At 43.2% G+C, this 20,715-nt stretch overlaps 1 protein-coding gene across 1 annotated transcript in view; it reads right to left on the reverse strand.

Annotated features, from left to right (window-relative positions):
- The window catches only part of fstl4 (follistatin-like 4), a gene marked incomplete at both ends in the record, with an annotated part of 221,091 nt that overhangs the window by 192,508 nt on the left and 7,868 nt on the right, over positions 1–20,715 (reverse strand). Inside the window, one exon of the mRNA XM_084338507.1 lies at positions 12,871–12,991. Coding sequence (XP_084194633.1) covers positions 12,871–12,991 — 121 coding nt within the window. The remainder of the gene's footprint in view (positions 1–12,870; positions 12,992–20,715) is intronic.

Here is a 20,715-nt window from a genome sequence, read left to right on the forward strand (position 1 = left end):
GCCTGTCCTCTCCTATTTTCTTCTCTCTTCTCCCAGCCTGTCCTCTCCTGCACAAAGAGGCTATCCTGAGATTAAACAGACAGCCACACTTGCCATGACGAGGTGCAGGGCTTCTCTCATCATTGTATGCACACACACTGGCCACAATGTGTGTTGTGTGTGTTGTGTGTGTATGTGTGTGTGTGTGTGTGTGTGTGTGTGTGTGTGTGTGTGTGTGTGTGTGTGTGTGTGTGTGTGTGTGTGTGTGTGTGTGTGTGTGTGTGTGTGTGTGTGTTTGTGTGTGTAATCTAGAGAGGGAGAGAGAAAGAGTGTGCATATGTGAGAGTGAGTATGAGTAAAAGAGAGAGATGAAGTGTCTATGTGTGTGCATGTCAGTGGCGAATATTCATGGAAGCCAAGGGAAGCGAAGCTTCCCCAAAAATATGACCAATAAAAAGAAAAAAATTTAAATAAAAAGAAAATATATATATTTTTTTTATTTGACATTTTTTATAGTTTACAATAACAAAAAAAACATAATTTTTCATCTCTGTGTTATAATAATTGTCTCCCTCCTGGAGAAATTAACCGAACTAGCGAAACTGCGCCGACTCTCTATAACACTGAGGCAGCCCAGGTACACTGCTGGTAGCATTATTTTGATTGACATTGAAGCCAAGCCTAGTTGTCATTTTCTGGCGTCCATTAACATATTATTAGCAAATAAGATTTAAGCTTAATTCAATGGGTTTGGTCTTAACGGCCCGGCAGCCTGGTAGGTGGGGATTCCACTGGATCTGGCTGCCTCAGCCTGGGCGGCTGGGCCAGAAGTTCAAGACCAATCAAATCACATTAAAAGCTAAACGTGACAACGTCATTGCCTTGTGGCCTTGTTAGAAGTTTCTAGTAGCTAGCATTAGCAATCAAACAACAATAAGAATGGAGGAAGGTGACGCCGGAGATATTGTCGAGTATCTATTACTAAATGATTTCACTAAATTAACATTTGAACAACAATTGCTCATCAAAGCAAAAGGAAGGCCGACACCACAGCTCTGCATAGTTCAGGCAAGAGCCGTGAAGGGACAACGCACTTTTAATGTCGATAACTATAAGCGAACTGAATGGCTAACTGGTTCAGCTAACAGAGGACAATTGTTCTGTTGGAGTTGTTTGATGTTCAACAAAGCGGCTGGACTAAACAATCCCTGGACCACCACTGGATATTCTGATTTAACAAATCTGTCCAGGTCCATTGACCAGCATGTTTTGTAATCATCTTCATCTGACCCATCACTGGAAAGTTATGGTAATTACTGTTCCATTGTTTTCATTGTGTCTGCTGTGCTGGCCTTCTGTTATTGGCAGATATTCTTTTTTTTACTGCCGTCACTTAAATAAAGATATTTGGAAAGTCATAAATGGTTGTTTTCATTTAAAGGAGTACAGAATTAAGGAACTAGGAACTGTATAAAGAGATGCGATCTGAAAAGTCAGTGTAGTAAGGTTACACATCGTCTCCCTCTGGTGGTAAGCCTATGATACTGCATAGTGCTAGCTTGCTATAGTTCACTGCCATAGCAAGCTACCTTCGTAGAAAAAATTATTTAATATTTGACAGCAATGCAAAGGGTGGAAAACAGCCAACATGGGCATGGCTAGATTTAGTAATGGGTGAATGACAAGTCGACTGAAATAAACACCGGTCACCGGGCGGTGCTAGGTGAACTAGCTAACGTTAGTTCCTGTCAAAACGAATGGTTTGGTAGGACCGTCAAGTTATTTATATTTGACATTAGCTATTTATGGGTAGAATATTCTGATTCTAGCTCACTAGATCACTCAGTTACATTTCCTTTGTATAGCTTGCTTGCTAGCTAACGCAACGCTATGTGACTGGTGTAAACAAACGGCACCTACTTGTGGACTACTTCCGGGGGCGTTCCAAGGGTGCAAAAATGTATGGCATCCTCTGTCATTTTAGACCATGCGCCGCCACTGGTGCATGTGTGTGTGACAGAGAGAGAGAGAGAGAGAGAGAGAGCTATGTGTGTATATATGAATTTAGTTTACACATGTGTTCTGATATTATGTATGCATAATTTGTGTGTGTATAGAATATGTTTGTGTGTGTGTGTGTGTGTGTGTGTGTGTGTGTGTGTTTCTTTCTATTTGTATGTATGTATGCATGTGTCTGTGTATCTGTGTGTGTCACTGACCTTGTCAGACCAGATTAGAGTCCAGAGTTGAGATAATTGAGTTTCATTCCAGGGAGATAACAGTGTGGTGGGAGTAAAGGTGGCAGTTCATATGTGGACTTCAATACGCTGCCGTCAATACACTCTGTGTGTGTGTGTGTGTGTGTGTGTGTGTGTGTGTGTGTGTGTGTGTGTGTGTGTGTGTGTGTGTGTGTGTGTGTGTGTGTGTGTGTGTGTGTGTGTGTGTGTGTGTGTGTGTGTGTGTGTGTGTGTGTGTGTGTGTGTGTGTGTGTGTGTGTGTGTGTGTGAGCAATGTCTTTCTTTTTCAGAGAGATAGACAGACTGCTTCTACAGTGCTAGTTCCACAGTCACCAAACTTTGACATTGTTGAAGTAGCACTCGGCTATCTCGGCAGGAACAGCTATCCTGCGTGCAACAAACACAATCTGACACAAATCAGTGCAATGCTGTAAATGCAGTGGTTATGCATCATTCCCCCCAAGTTTTTATCAAAATGGGACCAGTGGTGTCTTGAGAGATATTGCTGCAAGGCGAACGAACAAACAGACAGTGACAGTGGAACGAGGTGCTGCTTGACAACCCAGGACTCTGACTTGTCAAAAGAATCATACATCTGTCTAGGGGTACTATACTGAAAGATATCACTGGTTTTCATATGGTCATAACAACATTTATGTAATGTAAAATATCTATAGAGATATTAGTAACGGGCCATGGGTGTGGTGTGTCTGTGTGTGTGTAGCAGACTTTACGTTTACGAGACCATGTTTTCCAGTACTTTCTTCCGTCCGGGTGCATCAACGGGGGTGAAACAGTGTTACAGCCAGTAAGATTGCCATCAACAAACACCAAACAAACACAACACAGAGACTTCATGGAACGGCAGACGGGCAGACGGGTTGATAAAGGCTGAAAACTCGATAATCTTACTATACTCTCAAGCTAACCAGGAGGACTTAAAGTAACCTTGAACTGAAACCTACGTGTTTGACATGATTGCGATAATACCTGAACCGAGTGTGAATCTAAACTGTCCTAATGGAAGCATGGCCTCCACCGCTGGTCTCGTCACTTCTTGTTCTTTCAGCTATGTCCGTGCTTTGGTGAGCAACGAGCTCGACCGGTTGGTAGAGTTCAAGTTACAAAGTGGTCTATGTTCTTTCACGGCTGATTCTAAACGGAAAACAGTTCAAAACCAAAGAGAAACACAGCAAAGTCTTCTCCAAACCCCCTCTCGCACAGCTGCCTTCACTTAGTCAGCAATTTATCAGTTAGCTCCACCTCCAATCAGTCATGTGATACTCTCCCTATCCCTTCCTATGAAAACCACTAGGGGTCTACCGACGACTGCCAAACAGGGACCATTGTGACATTCTACAAACAAAGGGGATGTCTGAACAGGTGGCGAGATGCATTTTTTCCCAAAATGTTGCCAAAATCAAAAGTGATGTCTAATGTTGCACACGAGGGACGACCACCTGAGGCCAGTCAGTATAATGCTGTAAACGCTGGGCAACAGTGAGACGCATCATTACCCAAAGTCTTGTCAAAATCAACCCAGGGGCGTCCGAGATATCAACTCTTGGGACCATTCAGTGTCATTTTTGTAAATGTTGGAACGGAATGTCAAGATCACAATGGTGATATCTGGATACCATGAGTGGGCGGCAAAAATAATAACAGCAACAACAGCAGCAGCAGCCACATAATGGAGTCCAGTAATTACATATAATGAAAGGGCATGACAGGTAAGTGTTGGTGATGTGTGGACAGCTTAGGGGTGGGGGGGGGGGCTTTTGTTGTTCTGGCCTGGATGCTGTCTGGCAGAAGGAGTAAGAACAGTCCATGTTCCACGTTTGTATTCAATGTCTCTCTCAACCAAGAGAAGGAAAGTACAATTTAAGAGGGTTATGTATTCTTAAAACATGTAAAAAGGTGATGAAAAAAAGGTGACCCCTAGGCATTTTCAATAAATGTATCCTTGTCACTCGGTCGAGCTCCAGCTCTGTCACTCAATGACTTTTCCTAAAAGTACCCGTTTTATCTGGCACAGTTTCTGAAATTTTTAAATGACTTCAGGAAAATGTTTGAACGTTATTCCACATATGGGCCGTTGGAACAGACGAAAGTCATAGCACTTTGCGAGCGTCTAGCGCAGGGGTGGCCAACCCGTGGCTCGCGAGCCACATGTGGCTCTTTGCCTGTCAATGTGTGGCTCTTCCATCCCAAAAAAAAAAAAAAAAAAAAAATTATTTTATGTCACTCAAACCTACATTTCATTGTGGTAAACCTCATATTTTTATATTCAGAGGTAATTATATAGTTTACACTGTTTATTTTTCTCATATTTCTCATATAATTCAGGAGTACAGTTTTGAGTAAAACTTCAAACATTTGTTTTTCTTCTTTCAAAAAATTATATCGTGCAGCATATTTTAAGTTTTTCTTTCTTATATTAAATATATATTTAGTTTTTAAGAATGTGTAAACGATAGACAAAAATAAGCATGTGCAGCCTATTCCTTTTTTTCGGTCGTTGATTTTGGATTTTGTGTGTGAGCTTGCCTTGAATATGTACATTTGTTGATATGATTTTTTTTCTTTTTTCTTTTCCTTTTGTAAGTCCACACGGGTGTGTTTGATTTGTCTGTAAACAAGACAGAAAACATAAACTTTGTTCATTCATTCATTCATTCATTCATTCATTCGTTCATTCATTCATTCATTCATTCATTCATTCATTCAAGTGCGTGGCATTTTAGCTCCACAGCAGAAATCTCATACAAAACATCTGCAAAAGGTGGCTCAACCTCCCCTTGTGTACATGCTGTCAGTGTGTCAGTCCAGCCCAGGGCAACACAGGTCATGTGTAACACGGTGTACTTTACACTCTGATCTGAGAAGGAGGGCTGACCCTGTGTGACTGTATAATATATTCTATCTGCAGGCGATGACCAGACCCGCTCACCTGTCTACGTCAATGCTAATAAGCTGGAGCCTGTGGGAGTTAATGGAAAATAGCAACGCTCTTGGCAAACAGTGTACATGTCCAAGTCGCCATCTATTCCTCCATGTGCTATGCACTATCTGTAACGTAAAAATGGGAACTATGACTCAACCGAAATGCCACTGCAGAACCACAGTCTGTTTAAAAAAGCCATTGTGCCTTTATCAGCCCAACTGTACACCAACACAAGGGTTATTATTCAGTAGTGCTACTATTGTGCTGAAGCACAGAACAAGCAGTGAGTTAATACTGTGTCTGAAAAGAGGTGTAATTGCTAGCCAGGGTCCCTGCCTGCATGCACAGCAGTACATGTATATTATAGGGCTTCCCATTGCTGCACAAACCTGCTTCAAGGTTCTTGACCTGGCATTCGGTGCCGGAAGCCGACTATTCTCTGTCCTAGTTCCACAGTGCCTGGCTACTGGCTACTGCTGCTGCTGCTGCCGCTGCTGCCACTACTACTACTACTACTACTACTACTACTACTACTACTACTACTACTACTACTACTACTGCTACTACTACTACTACTACTACTACTACTACTACTACTACTACTGCTACTGCTACTACTACTACTACTACTACTACTACTACTACTACTACTACTACTGCTACTGCTACTACTACTGCTACTACTACTACTACTACTACTACTACTACTACTACTACTGCCACTGCTACTGCTACTGCTACTGCTGCTGCTACTACTACTACTACTACTACTACTACTACTACTACTACTACTACTACTACTACTACTGCTACTGCTACTGCTACTGCTGCTGCTGCTGCTGCTGCTACTGCTACTACTATACCACCAGTGTTGGGACTAACGCGTTACAAAGTAACGCTGTTACAGTAACGCTGTTACTTTTGGCGGTAACTAGTACTCTAACGCATAACTTTTGAAATTCAGTAACGCCGTTAGCGTTACTGAATGGTTCGTTACTGCGTTATTATTATGTAGATTGATAGCGAGCGGTAGTGATCCAGCGCAGTCCTCCTGACTCCTGTCTGTGTGTCACTCACCTGCGGGGACACGTGTTTTGTTTACTATAGTCCTGACCGTCATGGCAGCGCCCAGCTACTCGCGTTTGTACACATGGATATTATCACTATTTCTCTTTTGTCGAGCACAAAGAAAAGAACATTTTAGTTAAATGTCATTTGTGTTTTGGCTCAAAGATACTATCTACTGCCCATGCTTCAACGAAGCTAGTAGCTGAGTCTAACGTTAACAGGACTCATCCGAAGCCAGTAAGCCACTCGCTTTCAGGGATCTAGTTAGCATCACCACGCAGCACACGGCAAATGCCATGGGACGGAACACTTCACGTCTTCCAACTACTTGGAAAGAGAATATACTAAATGGAAATGAGCTAAAGAAAATGTTTGAGGGGCTGGACTAATGTTACATCTCAACCACCGCAGACTTAGGGGCAGTCAGGTGGCGTAGAGGAGATTGCGTTCGTCACCAACGCCGGAGATGCTGGATTCGCCTGTTCGAATCCAGCTCCCGGCGTTGCAATCAGCTTGGCTGGCCGCTCACACTAATACAATTGGCAGTATTAGAGGGTGGGAAAGCTGAAGGGTGGGTCCTGGGCGTTGTGGACAGCGACCCCTACAGTTCGGTCGGGGCGCCTGCTCAGCAAGGGTAGGATCTAGGGAGAGATAGTGCGGCCTCCCACACGCTACACTCTCCCTGGTGAGAATCTGCGCGGCCGGGCTGGCCTGCCGGCTGGCTGCACATGCGTCGGAGGAAAGCATGTGACAGTCTCCGGTCTCTTGGACCAACAGTAGGGGATAGTGCGCAACAACCAGGAAGGGTGGGATGGGAGAAAAATCGGGAAAAAGAGGGGAAGAAAGATAAAAAAAATAAAAAATAAAAACACAGCAGACTTTGGTGAGTTCAGTGATGTGAATGCAAAGTTGATCAACAGATTTTGACTGTAAGATTCTGCAAGGGAATCTCATCAATACTAATAAAACAATATAAATATAGTCCTTTCATGCACAATTGATATCCTAACTTTTCTAACGTTGCAATGCACGATTGATATCAAACAACGTTGCAAGACGGTTATAATGAAACGCTCCGGCGACAGACATCAAGGCTGTTCCTTCAAGCACTTATTTTCAACCTAGAACCTAAACGTGCATGCGCTCAACCTAAACGTACATGCGCTCAACCTAAACGTGCATGCGCTCAACCTAAACGTGCATGCTCCCAGAGCAATTAGGCACGGTGCATTTCTTATTACGTCGGGACTTCGACATTTGTGTTTGTGTCAGAGTTGTGTTTGTATATAGACCACATTGCTTAGCAGAGTTCAGTGATGTGAATGGAAACTGTCAAGTTGATCAACAACTTTAATTTGTTTAAGTAACTAAATAGTTACTTTTCACAGTAACGCATTACTTTTGGGTGTAAGTAACTAGTAAAGTAACGGAGTTACTTTTGAAATGAAGTAACTAGTAAAGTAACTGAGTTACTATTTTTCAGTAACTAGCACAACACTGTATACCACTACTACTACTACTACTACTACTACTACTACTACTACTACTACTACTACTACTACTGCTGCTGCTGCTGCTACTACTACTACTACTACTACTACTACTACTACTACTACTACTATACTACTACTACTACTACTACTACTACTACTACTACTACTACTACTACTACTGCTGCTGCTGCTGCTACTACTACTACTACTACTACTACTACTACTACTACTACTACTACTACTACTACTACTACTACTACTATACTACTACTACTACTACTACTACTACTACTACTACTGCTGCTGCTGCTGCTGCTACTACTACTACTACTACTACTACTACTACTACTACTACTACTACTACTACTACTACTACTATACTACTACTACTACCACTACTACTACTACTACTACTACTACTACTACTACTACTACTACTACTACTACTACTACTACTATACTACTACTACTACTACTACTACTACTACTACTACTACTACTACTACTACTACTACTACTACTACTACTACTGCTACTGCTGCTGCTGCTGCTACTGCTACTGCTACTGCTACTGCTGCTACACTTGTGTGAATGGGTGAATGTGAGGCATACATTGTAAAGCGCTTTGGATTAAAGCTGCTATATAAATGCAGTCCATTTACCATTTATGAATCCAGTCCATTTACCATATGAGGTGCCATAGCAATGAAAGGAGGAGATGAATAAAACCCATACCAATAAAAACAGCAATCTGAGCTGCTAAGCAATTGAATGAGGCACAATCAATGGGAACATGATCATCTGGGGAGTATTCTTAAGAAAAATTCCATAAAATTTGTGGTTGAAAGAAAACAGAGTGATGTGCTTTTCAAGGTCTATTCATTCAATAAAGCTAGGGCAAAAAATAAATAAATAAAAAAGAGTGACCATGGTAACATCGCGCAAGTTCAATGTTGTTTACCAAATTGGTTTGATTCAGACATCAAAGCAGTTGAAGAAGAAAGCGCAAACGACGGCCTAAAGCAAGCACACAGAGTTGTTTACAAAACTCGCTTAAACCTTATAAAAGTAAAATCCTCTATTATTTCAAAGGAGGACAGTCTAGACACGACCGCATACAATCACGTCAAATAGAGGACATAATTCCGTTGACTATTATTACACAGTCTCCACGGTCCTTGTTCCATGTTCCATGTTTCCACCCACCTTTTAATTGGACAAGAGGACCGAGGACTGCATAGACTCGGACCACTGGATCAACCTATAGGTGCTAGTCTTATCTGGGACTCGGTACTGCAGACACAGAAGCGGAGCAGGATACTCGACAGAACCGCTCTACTCTATTAGGGTCTGTAATTGGAATAACAAAAAAAATAATAATTATGTCTATACTTCTGCCCATATTGCATATTTCCACTCTGCTGAACACACCTGAGCTTCCTGGCTCCAGAACCTCCCACTAGACCTCTCAGTGGGGACGGCATCCAAGGAAAACAATCACACACGCACGCACGCACGCACACACACAAACACACACACACACACACACACACACACACACACACACACACACACACTTACACACAAACACTCTCTCTGCCTCTTTCACTCACACACACACGTGCGCGCCACACCAATCCACCGCGCCATCATCATTACCCAAAGCACCAGATGCGCCACTCCAAAATAACTGCTCCCTCTCGGTGTCTTCCGCAAGCCAGCCCCACGGTTAACCTTGAGCATTGTCTGATCAGTAGCTTGTTTTATTAGTCCCGAGCCGCCACTTCACCTGCTTGTCAAACATAAAACACCTTGACAAACCACGAGCCTAAAGAACCCAGCGGGCCGGTCTGAATAGGTAGATAAATACCAAAGCATGTCCGCGTTCAGAGTCCATCTGGAAGGAGATGGGAGAATAAGTGAATAATGACCAAATCGGCTCCCACTAAAACCAGTCATTAGTGCGCTAAATTACTGGTGGAGATTAATGGACCAGCGTGGGCCGAAGCTAAAGTCTTATCAAAATGGCCGCCTGCCACCGTTAACGGCTTGATTTATCAGCTCTATTCGATACACTGTCCCCCGTCAACAACAACAAAATGTCCCTGACAAAAAAAACACAGAAAGAAAAGAAACGCAGGAGGAAAGACATTAAGACTTGACGTTAAGGGGGAAAAAATCAACAGGGTTTGACTCAGGAAAGGCACCCCCACAGGAGCTTAACACGGTGGCCACATACAGGTTGCCATGGTATCCCATCCCGTAGCTCCGACATGTTTCTAGAATCCCATCAGTGGTGTGATTATGGGTTTTATGAAGGTGCAATGAGCAGGTGCCCTCGGCTGAAGCTGAGGCTAAAATGGCCATAATGACTGTTCCCGAGGCTATAATCACAGCTGGGTGGCGGTACATGGTTTGGTGGGATATTAGCAGTCCATCTGCAGCTGATCCACTTTCATCCTTACACCCCGATGGACATGCTGAGGTGGTTCCCAGCCACTGCTTGATTGAATCCCCTACTTAAAGGGGCACTTCACCAAGAAACAATGCTGATTTATGTCACACGTCCTCTCTCACACATGTCCGAAAACAGTTTTGCACACATTCATTTGGTTTTGACAGTTATTGAGAGTAAATTACTTTGAATATGGCCACCGGTGATGTCATCAGGGACATTGAATCCGTTTTGCTGTGTTAATTACAGCACACTTGAATGACGAGGTAACAGTCCCTATAAGACCAAGTATTGCCATTATTTCCCATCTACATAATTTCATTGTGCTGCAATTAACGCAACATTTCTACTTTTTAATTTAAAGGGGACATATCATGTATCTGTTCAAAACATTTTACACAACTTCCTTGAATCTGTGGAACATGTTGATTTTGCTCAAAGACAAAAAGTCTAAATCTAATTTTAATGATTTATTTTCGAGCATGTCTTTCCTCCCTTGTGTTGTGTCTTTGGTGGGTATAGCACACATCATATTTTTCATTCATTATTGCCTTCCCGGAGTCAGCATTGCCTGCGGCTTGGGCCGATCGTCATACTAACTCGTTTGGCTGAGTTAGCGGGAGGGAAGTCGTGGGTGGGAATCTGGCTTTGTGGACAGCGACACCTACAGGTCAGGTCTGGGCGCCTGCTCAGCGAAAGGCAGGAAGTGGTGAAGGCAGCGTAACCTCCCACGCGTTACACTTCACCAATGAGAGTCCTCGCTGCCAGGTGAAAAGAGAGCCGCTGGCTGTCTCTGCATGTGTCAGAGGAAGCATGTGGTAGACTTCAGGGTTCCCTTGTACCGACCAGTAGGGGGAACATGCGCACAACAACCAGGTAGGGGAGGGGGGGAATTGGCATAACGACTAAATTGGGATGGGAGGAAAAGCATAGAGAATCAGGCGGATTAAAAAGAAAAAAAATATTATTGCCATCCCTGCCTGGCTAACCAACACCCAAGGTTAAAACCATTTTGTACATTAGGTAAGCGGTGTTCCTGCTAATTGATTAATCATAGCTAATTCATCCCATTGTAACATCATCATGGGATAAGAAATCATGAACAGCTTGTTTAGGCTTGTTTATCTGAATAAATATAAAATGTTCATCTAAATAACATTTTAGACTGCCAAGTGATAACATGTTACTAATAAATCGTTACAGTAATAATATAACTTTTCCCAGTAACGAGTAGTGTAACGAATTACTACAATCAATTTCAGTAATAATATTACAGTTACCCCATAAAAAACAACCTGTTACTCCATTACTTAGATTTTGTGAACACCAAAGATGACAAGAACATCATTGTTAATCTGTAATTGATCCAAATTGCACTCAAGGCTTAGTTGGGGTATTAAAATCCAATGTGAAAAGGCGGGACTCTCGCACTGTAAAATAATGAAACAGCACTGATGCTTCTACACTTAGACCACCGTGTGTTTTTCATGGAGGTAGGTAGAATCCTTGACCCTACTGGATAGAATCCTCGACCCTACTGGGTAGAATTATTGTTTCAGAGTAAACCACCAGTACTTTTTCATCCTTTTGAAAAAAGAGAAAGGAGCCCCGATTTCTCCTACTTTACACTTATGTGACAACAAATCCTCAAAACGGCTGCTACCCAACAACAGCAGAACGGGTCGTTTAAAAAGATTGTCTTTCATCAGTTGAAGCCAGCTGTGCTTCTGATCAAGCCTGTATAGAAGCCTTGTCGCCAAACTTCTAATACTGTGGGGGGAAAAGCTGCTGATCTTCAGTTAATGAGCTTTCACACCAGAAGCGCTGTGCTCTGTGCCTTGGCAGTGTGCACCGTGTTTGGTGTCCTCCTTTGAAAACAATGATCTAGCTCATCGCAACTCTGTGCTCGCAGCACTCGCAGCAGCCTGCCTGTCTGCTTTGACAGCCTGCTGAGGTGCGCTGCCCTGACGTGCTCAGTCACCCAGAGGCACACATTGCGAAGTATAGCCTACAAAGCCCCGACGAGCGATAGCGTATGTTGTACCGAATTGTGACGGAGGAAGCGATTCCGGTGAGGTGTAATGGAAGTAATGTAACAAGTAATGTAACGGATCACTGCTCCCAGAGAGTAATAAGTAAACAAATAATATTACTTTTTAAATGAGTAACACTGGGTAAATCCATACTGGGCAAAAATAATGTTCCATGATGTGTCCCCTTTAACCCTTTCACCGCCACACGACAAAGGGATAAGCATTTCACTACCACACTACAGAAGGTTAACCCTTTCTCTACCACATGCCAACGGGTTAACCCTTTCACTACCACACTACAGAAGGTTAACCCTTTCACTAACACATGACAAAGGGTTAAACATTTAACTACCACACTACAGAAGGTTAACCCTTTCACTACCACATGACAAAGGGTTAACCCTTTCACTACCACACGGCAAATGGTTAAACCTTTCACTACCACACTACAGAAGGTTAACCCTTTCACTACCACACGACAAAGGGTTAACCCTTTCACTACCACACTACACAAGGTTAACCATTTCACTACCACACAACAGAAGGTTAACCCTTTCACTACCACACAACAAGGGGTTAAAGGGGCAGCTGGAGCCAACTGGCCACCCAGGAATGCCGTAGCCGTCCACCCTGTCTCGGGGGAGAGAGGTCAGAGACTCACGGAAGGCGGTGTAGAACTCATGCAGGGTGAGGAGCCCGTCGTTGTTGTAGTCGTCGTAGCGCAGCAGGTCTTGCATGGTGCACTCCAACAGGCTGTCCTCCAGGTGCTCCTTCATGGAGATCTGGAGACACACACACACACACACACACACACACACACACACACACACACACACACACACACACACACACACACACACACACACACACACACACACACACACACACACACACACACACACACACACACACACACACACATGACCCTTTAGATTCGATTCGATTAGATTCGATTCAAATGTATTGTCATCATACAGCACAAGTACAGTACAACGGCGTGCAAATGTAAACAGTAAAGTGCAATAGTAATATACAATGTACAGGTGATTAAACTGGGTATAAAATATATAAATGAGTACTATTCTCTAACCCTTTACATTATCCTTAACCATAATAACTACATGCCTAACCCTGACCGTAAAATAGCCCTGTATCCTTGTGGACCAGCCAATGTCCCCACGATGATTGGAAAAAAAGACACACACACACACGCACGCACGCACACACACACACACACACACACACACACACACACACACACACACACACACACACACACACACACACACACACACACACACACACACACACACACACACACACACACACACACACACACACACACACACACACTTAAGGTAAAATTATACAGCAGCAAAGAAAGGAATAATCTGATGATAAAAACAAATAAAAATAATTGGAAAACAGATCAAGTCTCATATCTTGTCATAATCTTTACATTATCTTCTCAGACACACTTTATAAATGCGGTCTAACAAAATTATGCACCTTCTTTAGTAAGTTTGTATCTGACCTATTTAAATGCGAAATCGCACTCAATATAAAAGGTTATTCACATGATTGCCGAGGGACGGCTTAACCTGCACTTGTGAATGATGTCTCCCAGAGCTAGAGACCAAGGGGACCAACATTATGGGATGTAGTGTGTCTAGGGGTATCCCAAAGGACATAGAAGGGAAAGAGTTCCGAACTGTTAGCGTTGGATGGCGTGTCCACAGGTGAGCTGTTGTTCAGCTGGTAGCGACTGAAGTGCTGATCGCAAAACGTATTTTGTAAAAAAGATTCAAAATCAATTATGGACAGAAAAATACCCCAAAATGTTTTGAGAGAGAGAGAGAGAGAGAGAGAGAGAGAGAGAGAGAGAGAGAGAGAGAGAGAGAGAGAGAGAGAGAGAGAGAGAGAGAGAGAGAGAGATGGTCATGGCTGCTTTTTTCACTAAAAGTTTAAATATTTTCGACTTCTGGTGCTCAGCGCTCTGAGAGTTAAGAACATATCCTGCTCTTGGCCAAGGACACTATAAAAGAAGGAAGTGTCATGACATCAGAATACCAGCGTTTGGTGCCAGTTCTATTGAAGGCTGTATTACATTAAAAAATATCAGGAAATATACATCAACCATTATATAAAATGTTAGCTATTTAACAATGCACCAGATGATTCTGGCATAAACGAGGAGAAGTTTCCACACTTGGCACCAATGTGCGTTTAGTATCCTTTGCTCTTGGCGCCGTGTTTCCATTGAAACAAACTAGGAAAAAGAAGCCAGCAATAAAACGACAGGTCACACCACCAGAGATTATCTCGTCAGAGGTTGGAGTGGGTGAACAAGGACAACATTTTGAGAGTGTGTCCGGCTGGTGAGAGGACGAGAGGGAGAGCTGCGTCCAGAGCGGGTAGAGGTGGAGGTGGCCAGTGTGTTGTGGATGATTGATAGTGCAGACTGGAGCGTGGCCCCCTTGACTCTGCATTGGTTTTGCAGCTGCGGATATCCACTCACCGCCCCCAAAGCCCGCACGGTTTCTGGCCGCAACGCCTTCCGATTTGCTGCTGCATCTGACTGGAACACTTTACAAAACACCCTTAAACTCACTGCCCTCACATCGCTCATTGCTTTTAAACTAAATCTGCAACAGATCATAACCGACTGTTGCACCTGATGACTGCCTACCAATCGCACGCATAGCCCTCAGACTCTTCTCTCCGCCCCCTAAGCCCCCTCACCTACCTTCCTCATTCTCCCCGTTTCTTCTCTCTCCCTTATTTATTGTAATTTTCCTTGTATACTATTGCTACTGTAATTAATTTTATTTACTTGTATGCATGTACATAACCTTGTTTTTGTTGCAGCCTCCCTCAAAATGCATTGGCTTTTTGGTCAGGCTGCTTTTGTATATAAGAATTTGTTCTTACTTGCTTGCCTGGGTAAATAAAGGTTAAATAAATAAAAATGTAAATCCAATATGAAGAACAACATCTTTAGTAGGAAATATGGCCAGGGCTCCTCAATTCTTAACTTAGCCTTTATCTTTCCGTAAAATTATATTTGAATACTTGAGATGAAAAAAAACTGTATGTCCCTTATACGTTTTCAGATTAACAATGGTTGTAAGTACCTTTGTAAATATCTCGCTTGTCAAGAGCCAATCGCATAATAATACAGTATATTACACTATACAGTAGCTATGTTAAAGATTCAAATATTGTCGTATTTATTATCATTATAATTATTTAATTCCACGGATGTCTGTAGTATCGGCAATCCCCAATATCTTGTCCCAGAGAAAGCTGTTGAAAACATGGGTGCACACCGGTCCATCCGATTTACAACTGCCTTTTCGAGTTTGTAAATCCTACATAAATCCTACAACAAATTTACAATACGAAGCCGTTCGAGAATGCCGAATAAGTACGTAAATCGAGTTACAAAGGAATTCCTTGGTAACTTTTACATATGTCCGTTCGAGAATGAGCACCAATGTTTTCAAACCTACAGTATTTATCTAAAGATGGCTAGTTGGACTGTTCGCAGTTAAAGACAGTAGAGGTTGAGTACTTCTGGGTGATGTATCACATTCAGACTCCAAGTGCTTAGCATTGACCTCACAACTGCAAAGACTTGGGCTGTCCAATCAATTTCAAAGCTGTCTTGTGTGTGTTCGGTGTGAATGCGTGCGTGTGTGTGTGTGTGTGTGCGTGTGTGTGTGTGTGTGCGTGTGTGTTTGTCTCAAGGGTTGTTCCTAAATAGTCCCTCATTAGTTCCAAGGCACCTACTCAGTATTTGAAGTAAAGTGTTTCCAAAATAACTTTATATCGTGGCAGCGATATCGGCCCGAGACCTGGAAACGTGCTCCCAATCAATCCTATAAGAAGAATCATCCTGCATGTAGTCTGCCACCATCACCTTTAGCGTCTTCTCCAATCCATTCTCCACAGAGCCGCTGCACACGAGCATGTGACATGACCGATTAGGAGCCACGACAAGTTCTCTCTCTCTCTCTCTCTCTCTCTCTCTCTCTCTCTCTCTCTCTCTCTCTCTCTCTCTCTCTCTCTCTCTCTCTCTCTCTCTCTCTCTCTCTCGTGTCTGGCTATGGGAGGGACTGTAGTGAACTCAGTGTTCTGTGGCGGTACAGACAGAGCTGTCCAAGAGCATGTGAATAACATATATCAAAGCTGGAATTTAGAGACATGTCCCCTTTAAGGCCATAAGTGAACATAGATAGAAGCGTACCACGGACAGACCTTCATGACTGATGACATTTTCTTCGTGGAATTCTCATTTTTTATTTTAATTTTTTTACACCTCCTTTGATCTTTAATGGATCATCTCGCTACATTTCTAAAGGATAGGAATACATTTTCTAAAGATTTCATGGCAACGTATCAGCGTTAATAATTGCCAATCTTCAATCAGAGCCCCTTTAGAGAGTGCTGAACCGCCAGAGAAGGGCCCCATTATGTATTCCATTTATTTTCCACTCCATTGGTACTGTAAAGTGTGATTGAGACTTGAAATACTGTAAAAAAAAAAATTGTTGTTTAAATATCAAAAATAAATAAATAAACTATCCCTTTAATGATAATCAACTCCCGTATCTGATGCCCCTTTCCCTATACCAGATGATGCCCACAGTAATCCAATTCCCAGTGTGGAGATGCCCAAACCAATCCCAGCCAAGATGTGAATGTAAACTGAACACAATTTCCTGGGTGGGTTACTGTAATGACACTCGCTCTCGTTGTTGAAAACAAGAGCTGTATTCCAAGTTGCCATCATGTTTTGACAAATTACAACACGTTCTCCTCATTTCAGTTGTAGTGATGAATCAATTGATGAACATCATATCATATCATAGCATTGTCTATGATTTTACACACACACACACACACACACACACACACACACACACACACACACACATCTCTCAGCCCCTGGGCGCACGCACTTCTGCCTTTTTCATACAGTACACATCGTTCTCCCCCTCAGCCTTCTCCTGCAATGTCTCATGGTGACTTGTCCTTTCTTCCTCTCCTGTCTTTAAAGTGCCCTGTGCTGTGGTATCTTCAATAAGATGTTTGTTAGCGTTGAGTGATTTTGATTTTGAAAACGGATGAAAACACCTTCATTCGGGAAGACTGAAGACAGGCGATAGGGGAGAGCGGGGTCTATTGGGACATGGGGACAGGTGGGACGCGTCATGCCTATGCCTATGCCATGCACATACCCAGCTACACCCTCTTCACCTTGAAGCTCAAAGGGGAGACCTTCTGCCCCCCTCATATGTGACTCGGCACAGTCTAACCTGTCTTGTTAAGGAGCTCACGATTCCTCAGAAAACCACAAAATGTCGCGCAATTCAGTAATAGGTTGAAAGATATTGGCAATTTTGAGATTTTAAATGTTCTCTATATGTCTCCTTATTTGCTCAACTTAATATGACTTGTAAATGTGTTAATTATTGTTAGATTGTCCAACAGTATTATTTTCCTTGCTGTGTGAAAAAACTACAGTAGCGTCTGAAGGGAGTGGCTACTGGCTAAGTATGTCTCGGGTGTCGAGAGACGCACAGAAATGAGAGGAGAGGAGACGCACCAAAATCCATTCCCAGACAACGGGCAGAGTACTTTGTTGGCGGTGTTAAAATATCCTGAGAAGTATCTTTAGAACCGTTTGTGTTAAATTGCATCTGAATTGGGAGATGATCTTCTCTCCGTCACACAAAAGCTGGCTGAAGTCGCATTGAATAATCTACTCCAGTACGCGTTCCGCAAGTCTGTATGTGTGAGGATTGGTTCTTTCCCCACCACAGGCTTCTTAAAGTACTGTGATGATTGGTCCGTTCCCCGCCACACGCTCCGTTCCTTTAAGGTACTGTGAGGATTCTGTGATGATTGGTCCGTTGCCGAACGCACACTTCTAAGTCAAGTATCAATTACCATCACGCACCTGAGGTGTGTTCTAATCAGCGCCCCAGATGCTTCATATACTCTGACCTTCTGTCATTCGATGCCGGGTCGTTTTGTGTACTACTGTTCTGAATTACACCTGCATATACCTGCTTTCCCCGTCGCTGTTGCTGTTCTTTTGCTCTCCAGGACTTTCGTGGAGAATCCCTGTGGAGAACCTGGTTTCCCCGTTCGGAGCTGCGCCTCGTTATCTGCCCGCTTTACGCGTTGCGCTCTGGTGAGTTTTTGGAAACAGTTCTTTTTGGATCATCAGTTTTTTGTGTGTTTGTGAAACACCGAAGAGATCCCGTTTTTGTTTGTACTGTTCTCACCTATTTTTGTGTTGGCTTTACACTTTGGATTACCGTATTGTTTTTTCTCTGGACTCTGCTAACTGGTGTTGTGGTACACCGAAGATCAAGTCACTTGGATATATACTGGATCAGTCACCTCTCTGCTTCTGTTGTGCGCTGGGCTAACTCTGAATTCTCTCTCTCTCCGTTTCCACCGGGAGTGAAAGCTGGGAGGATCTGCAGAGCCGCTTAGCCAATTCCTCACCACCACCTACTGGGGGTATCTGCAGAGCAGCAACAATCTTCACTTGCCAGATTCCCCGTTTGTTCGGTTGCTCAACTACATTCCATCTTGTAACTCTGAAAATAAATACGCCCTTGCTTTGGCTAACTCTGAACAACTCTCTCTGTGCCGTTGCGTTTGAGGTCGGTTACAAACCCTAACAGTATGCTAGAGTATAGAGAGAAGGCTCTATAGCAGAGGTCCCCAACCATCGGGTCGTGGACCGGTACCTGGCCGTGGATCATTTGGTACCGGGCCGCAAAGAAAGAATAAAGTTGTTTAACACTTTGAGCGCCACTCACGGCTAATCTCGGATTTACGATAGTGACGTTGAAAGCCACGTCACGGCTTTTCTCGGAATTTTTATTTTATTATTTTTTTTAGCGATCTGAAATCATATTGCATCACCCGAGCCTACCGTTGGAAATCCAGGGGCCGCCGGCGATCAAATGTGAAAAAAGCGCCCCCTATCGTCTCCCAGATGGTAAATCACCCTTTTGGAATGGACTCAATGAAAATGGATGGGGGAAAAAAAAGATTCCAGTCCACATTTTCCAGTCCACTGATGCAGCCGGAGTTACCAGAGTTCATTCTGGAACCTCTGAGCCGCGGCGAGCATGGGTTATACTGTACACACGTTGGATCAATATACTTATCGATTTTTTCGAATGGTGATCAGGAATTGGAATATACCATTTGGATACCATCTGATGTCAGGTAAGGAATCTATGTTATCAGTGTTAGGATAATCAGACTCTTTTTCGAGGAGATAATAAGCTTTTTTGTGATATGTGCTCTAGCTGTTTCACTGTAAAATCCATGAGGAAATGAAAGCAGCTATTATCAGCGCGCGGCTCGAACGTGCGTGCGTGCGTGCACGTATACTATTGATCATCTAGCGTTTATTTGAAAACGATTCATAAATAGGCCGACAAATATCAACGTTCTGGAATATTCCAGTAAAAGGCGATTATCATAGAATAGGTTGTTTTTCACCTGAAAAACGGGTGCCTTTCAAAATGCTCTCAAACGGAAATGAAGCGATAAAAAACCAATCTGCCTTGACAACACTGACTGGAAAATGATTCTTTGATAAGCGACAAGCAGATTAGACACATAGCCATAATTTAAAACATAGATTAGGCGATATTAACGTTAACATTGGGAGTGGACCGTGGCATTCAAGGGGGTAAAAAGAAAAACACGGCGTGGCGCTCAAAGTGTTAAAAGGAAATGTATTTTATTTTCATTAGTCTTACAGGTATTTTACTTTACTTACTAAATTGCCACTTCCGCCCGCGCCTGCGCCTTTTTCGTAAAATAAGGGCGCGTTCACACCTACCCTGTTTGGTCCACTTTAAGTGGACCATGGTCCCTTTAGATCGATAGTCCGTTTGGTTTGTACAGGTGTGAACGCAAACCGAACTATAATGAGGACCAAACAACCGAACCATGGTCCATGGTTCGTTTGCTGTTGGTTTGAACGCGATCGAACTTTATATAATACCTAATCTAGAGCAAATTAGTGACCGGTGCCTAGTGGCCGCGGTCGCGCAACCCAACTTGACAGCGCCAAGTGACAGCTTGCGCGCGACCTAACTCAAATTAATGACAGGCGTGCGGACAGTCTCTCTCTCTCTCTCTCTCTCTCTCTCTCTCTCTCTCTCTCTCTCTCTCTCTCTCTCTCTCTCTCTCTCTCTCTCTACTCTCTAGTCGACTTGCGCCGTGCTCGTAATAGTATCTCTCTCATTACGCTGCCGGCAACGGTTTACGTTTGTGAGTGCTATAGTCCAATAGATGCAACAGCATGTCCTTTGTTTACAAATTAGATCCGCACCAAACAGGGTAGTGTGAACGCAGACCAAATCAAACAATGTATCATTTTCACATTTGGTCCATCCGAAAGTCTGGACTATCCAGCGGATAGCAGACTTTCAGGTGTGAACACACCCTAAGTCTCCTGCCA

This window comes from Notolepis coatsorum (genome assembly GCF_963971535.1).
Source record: "Notolepis coatsorum genome assembly, contig: SCAFFOLD_171, whole genome shotgun sequence".
Classification (NCBI taxonomy): domain Eukaryota; kingdom Metazoa; phylum Chordata; class Actinopteri; order Aulopiformes; family Paralepididae; genus Notolepis; species Notolepis coatsorum.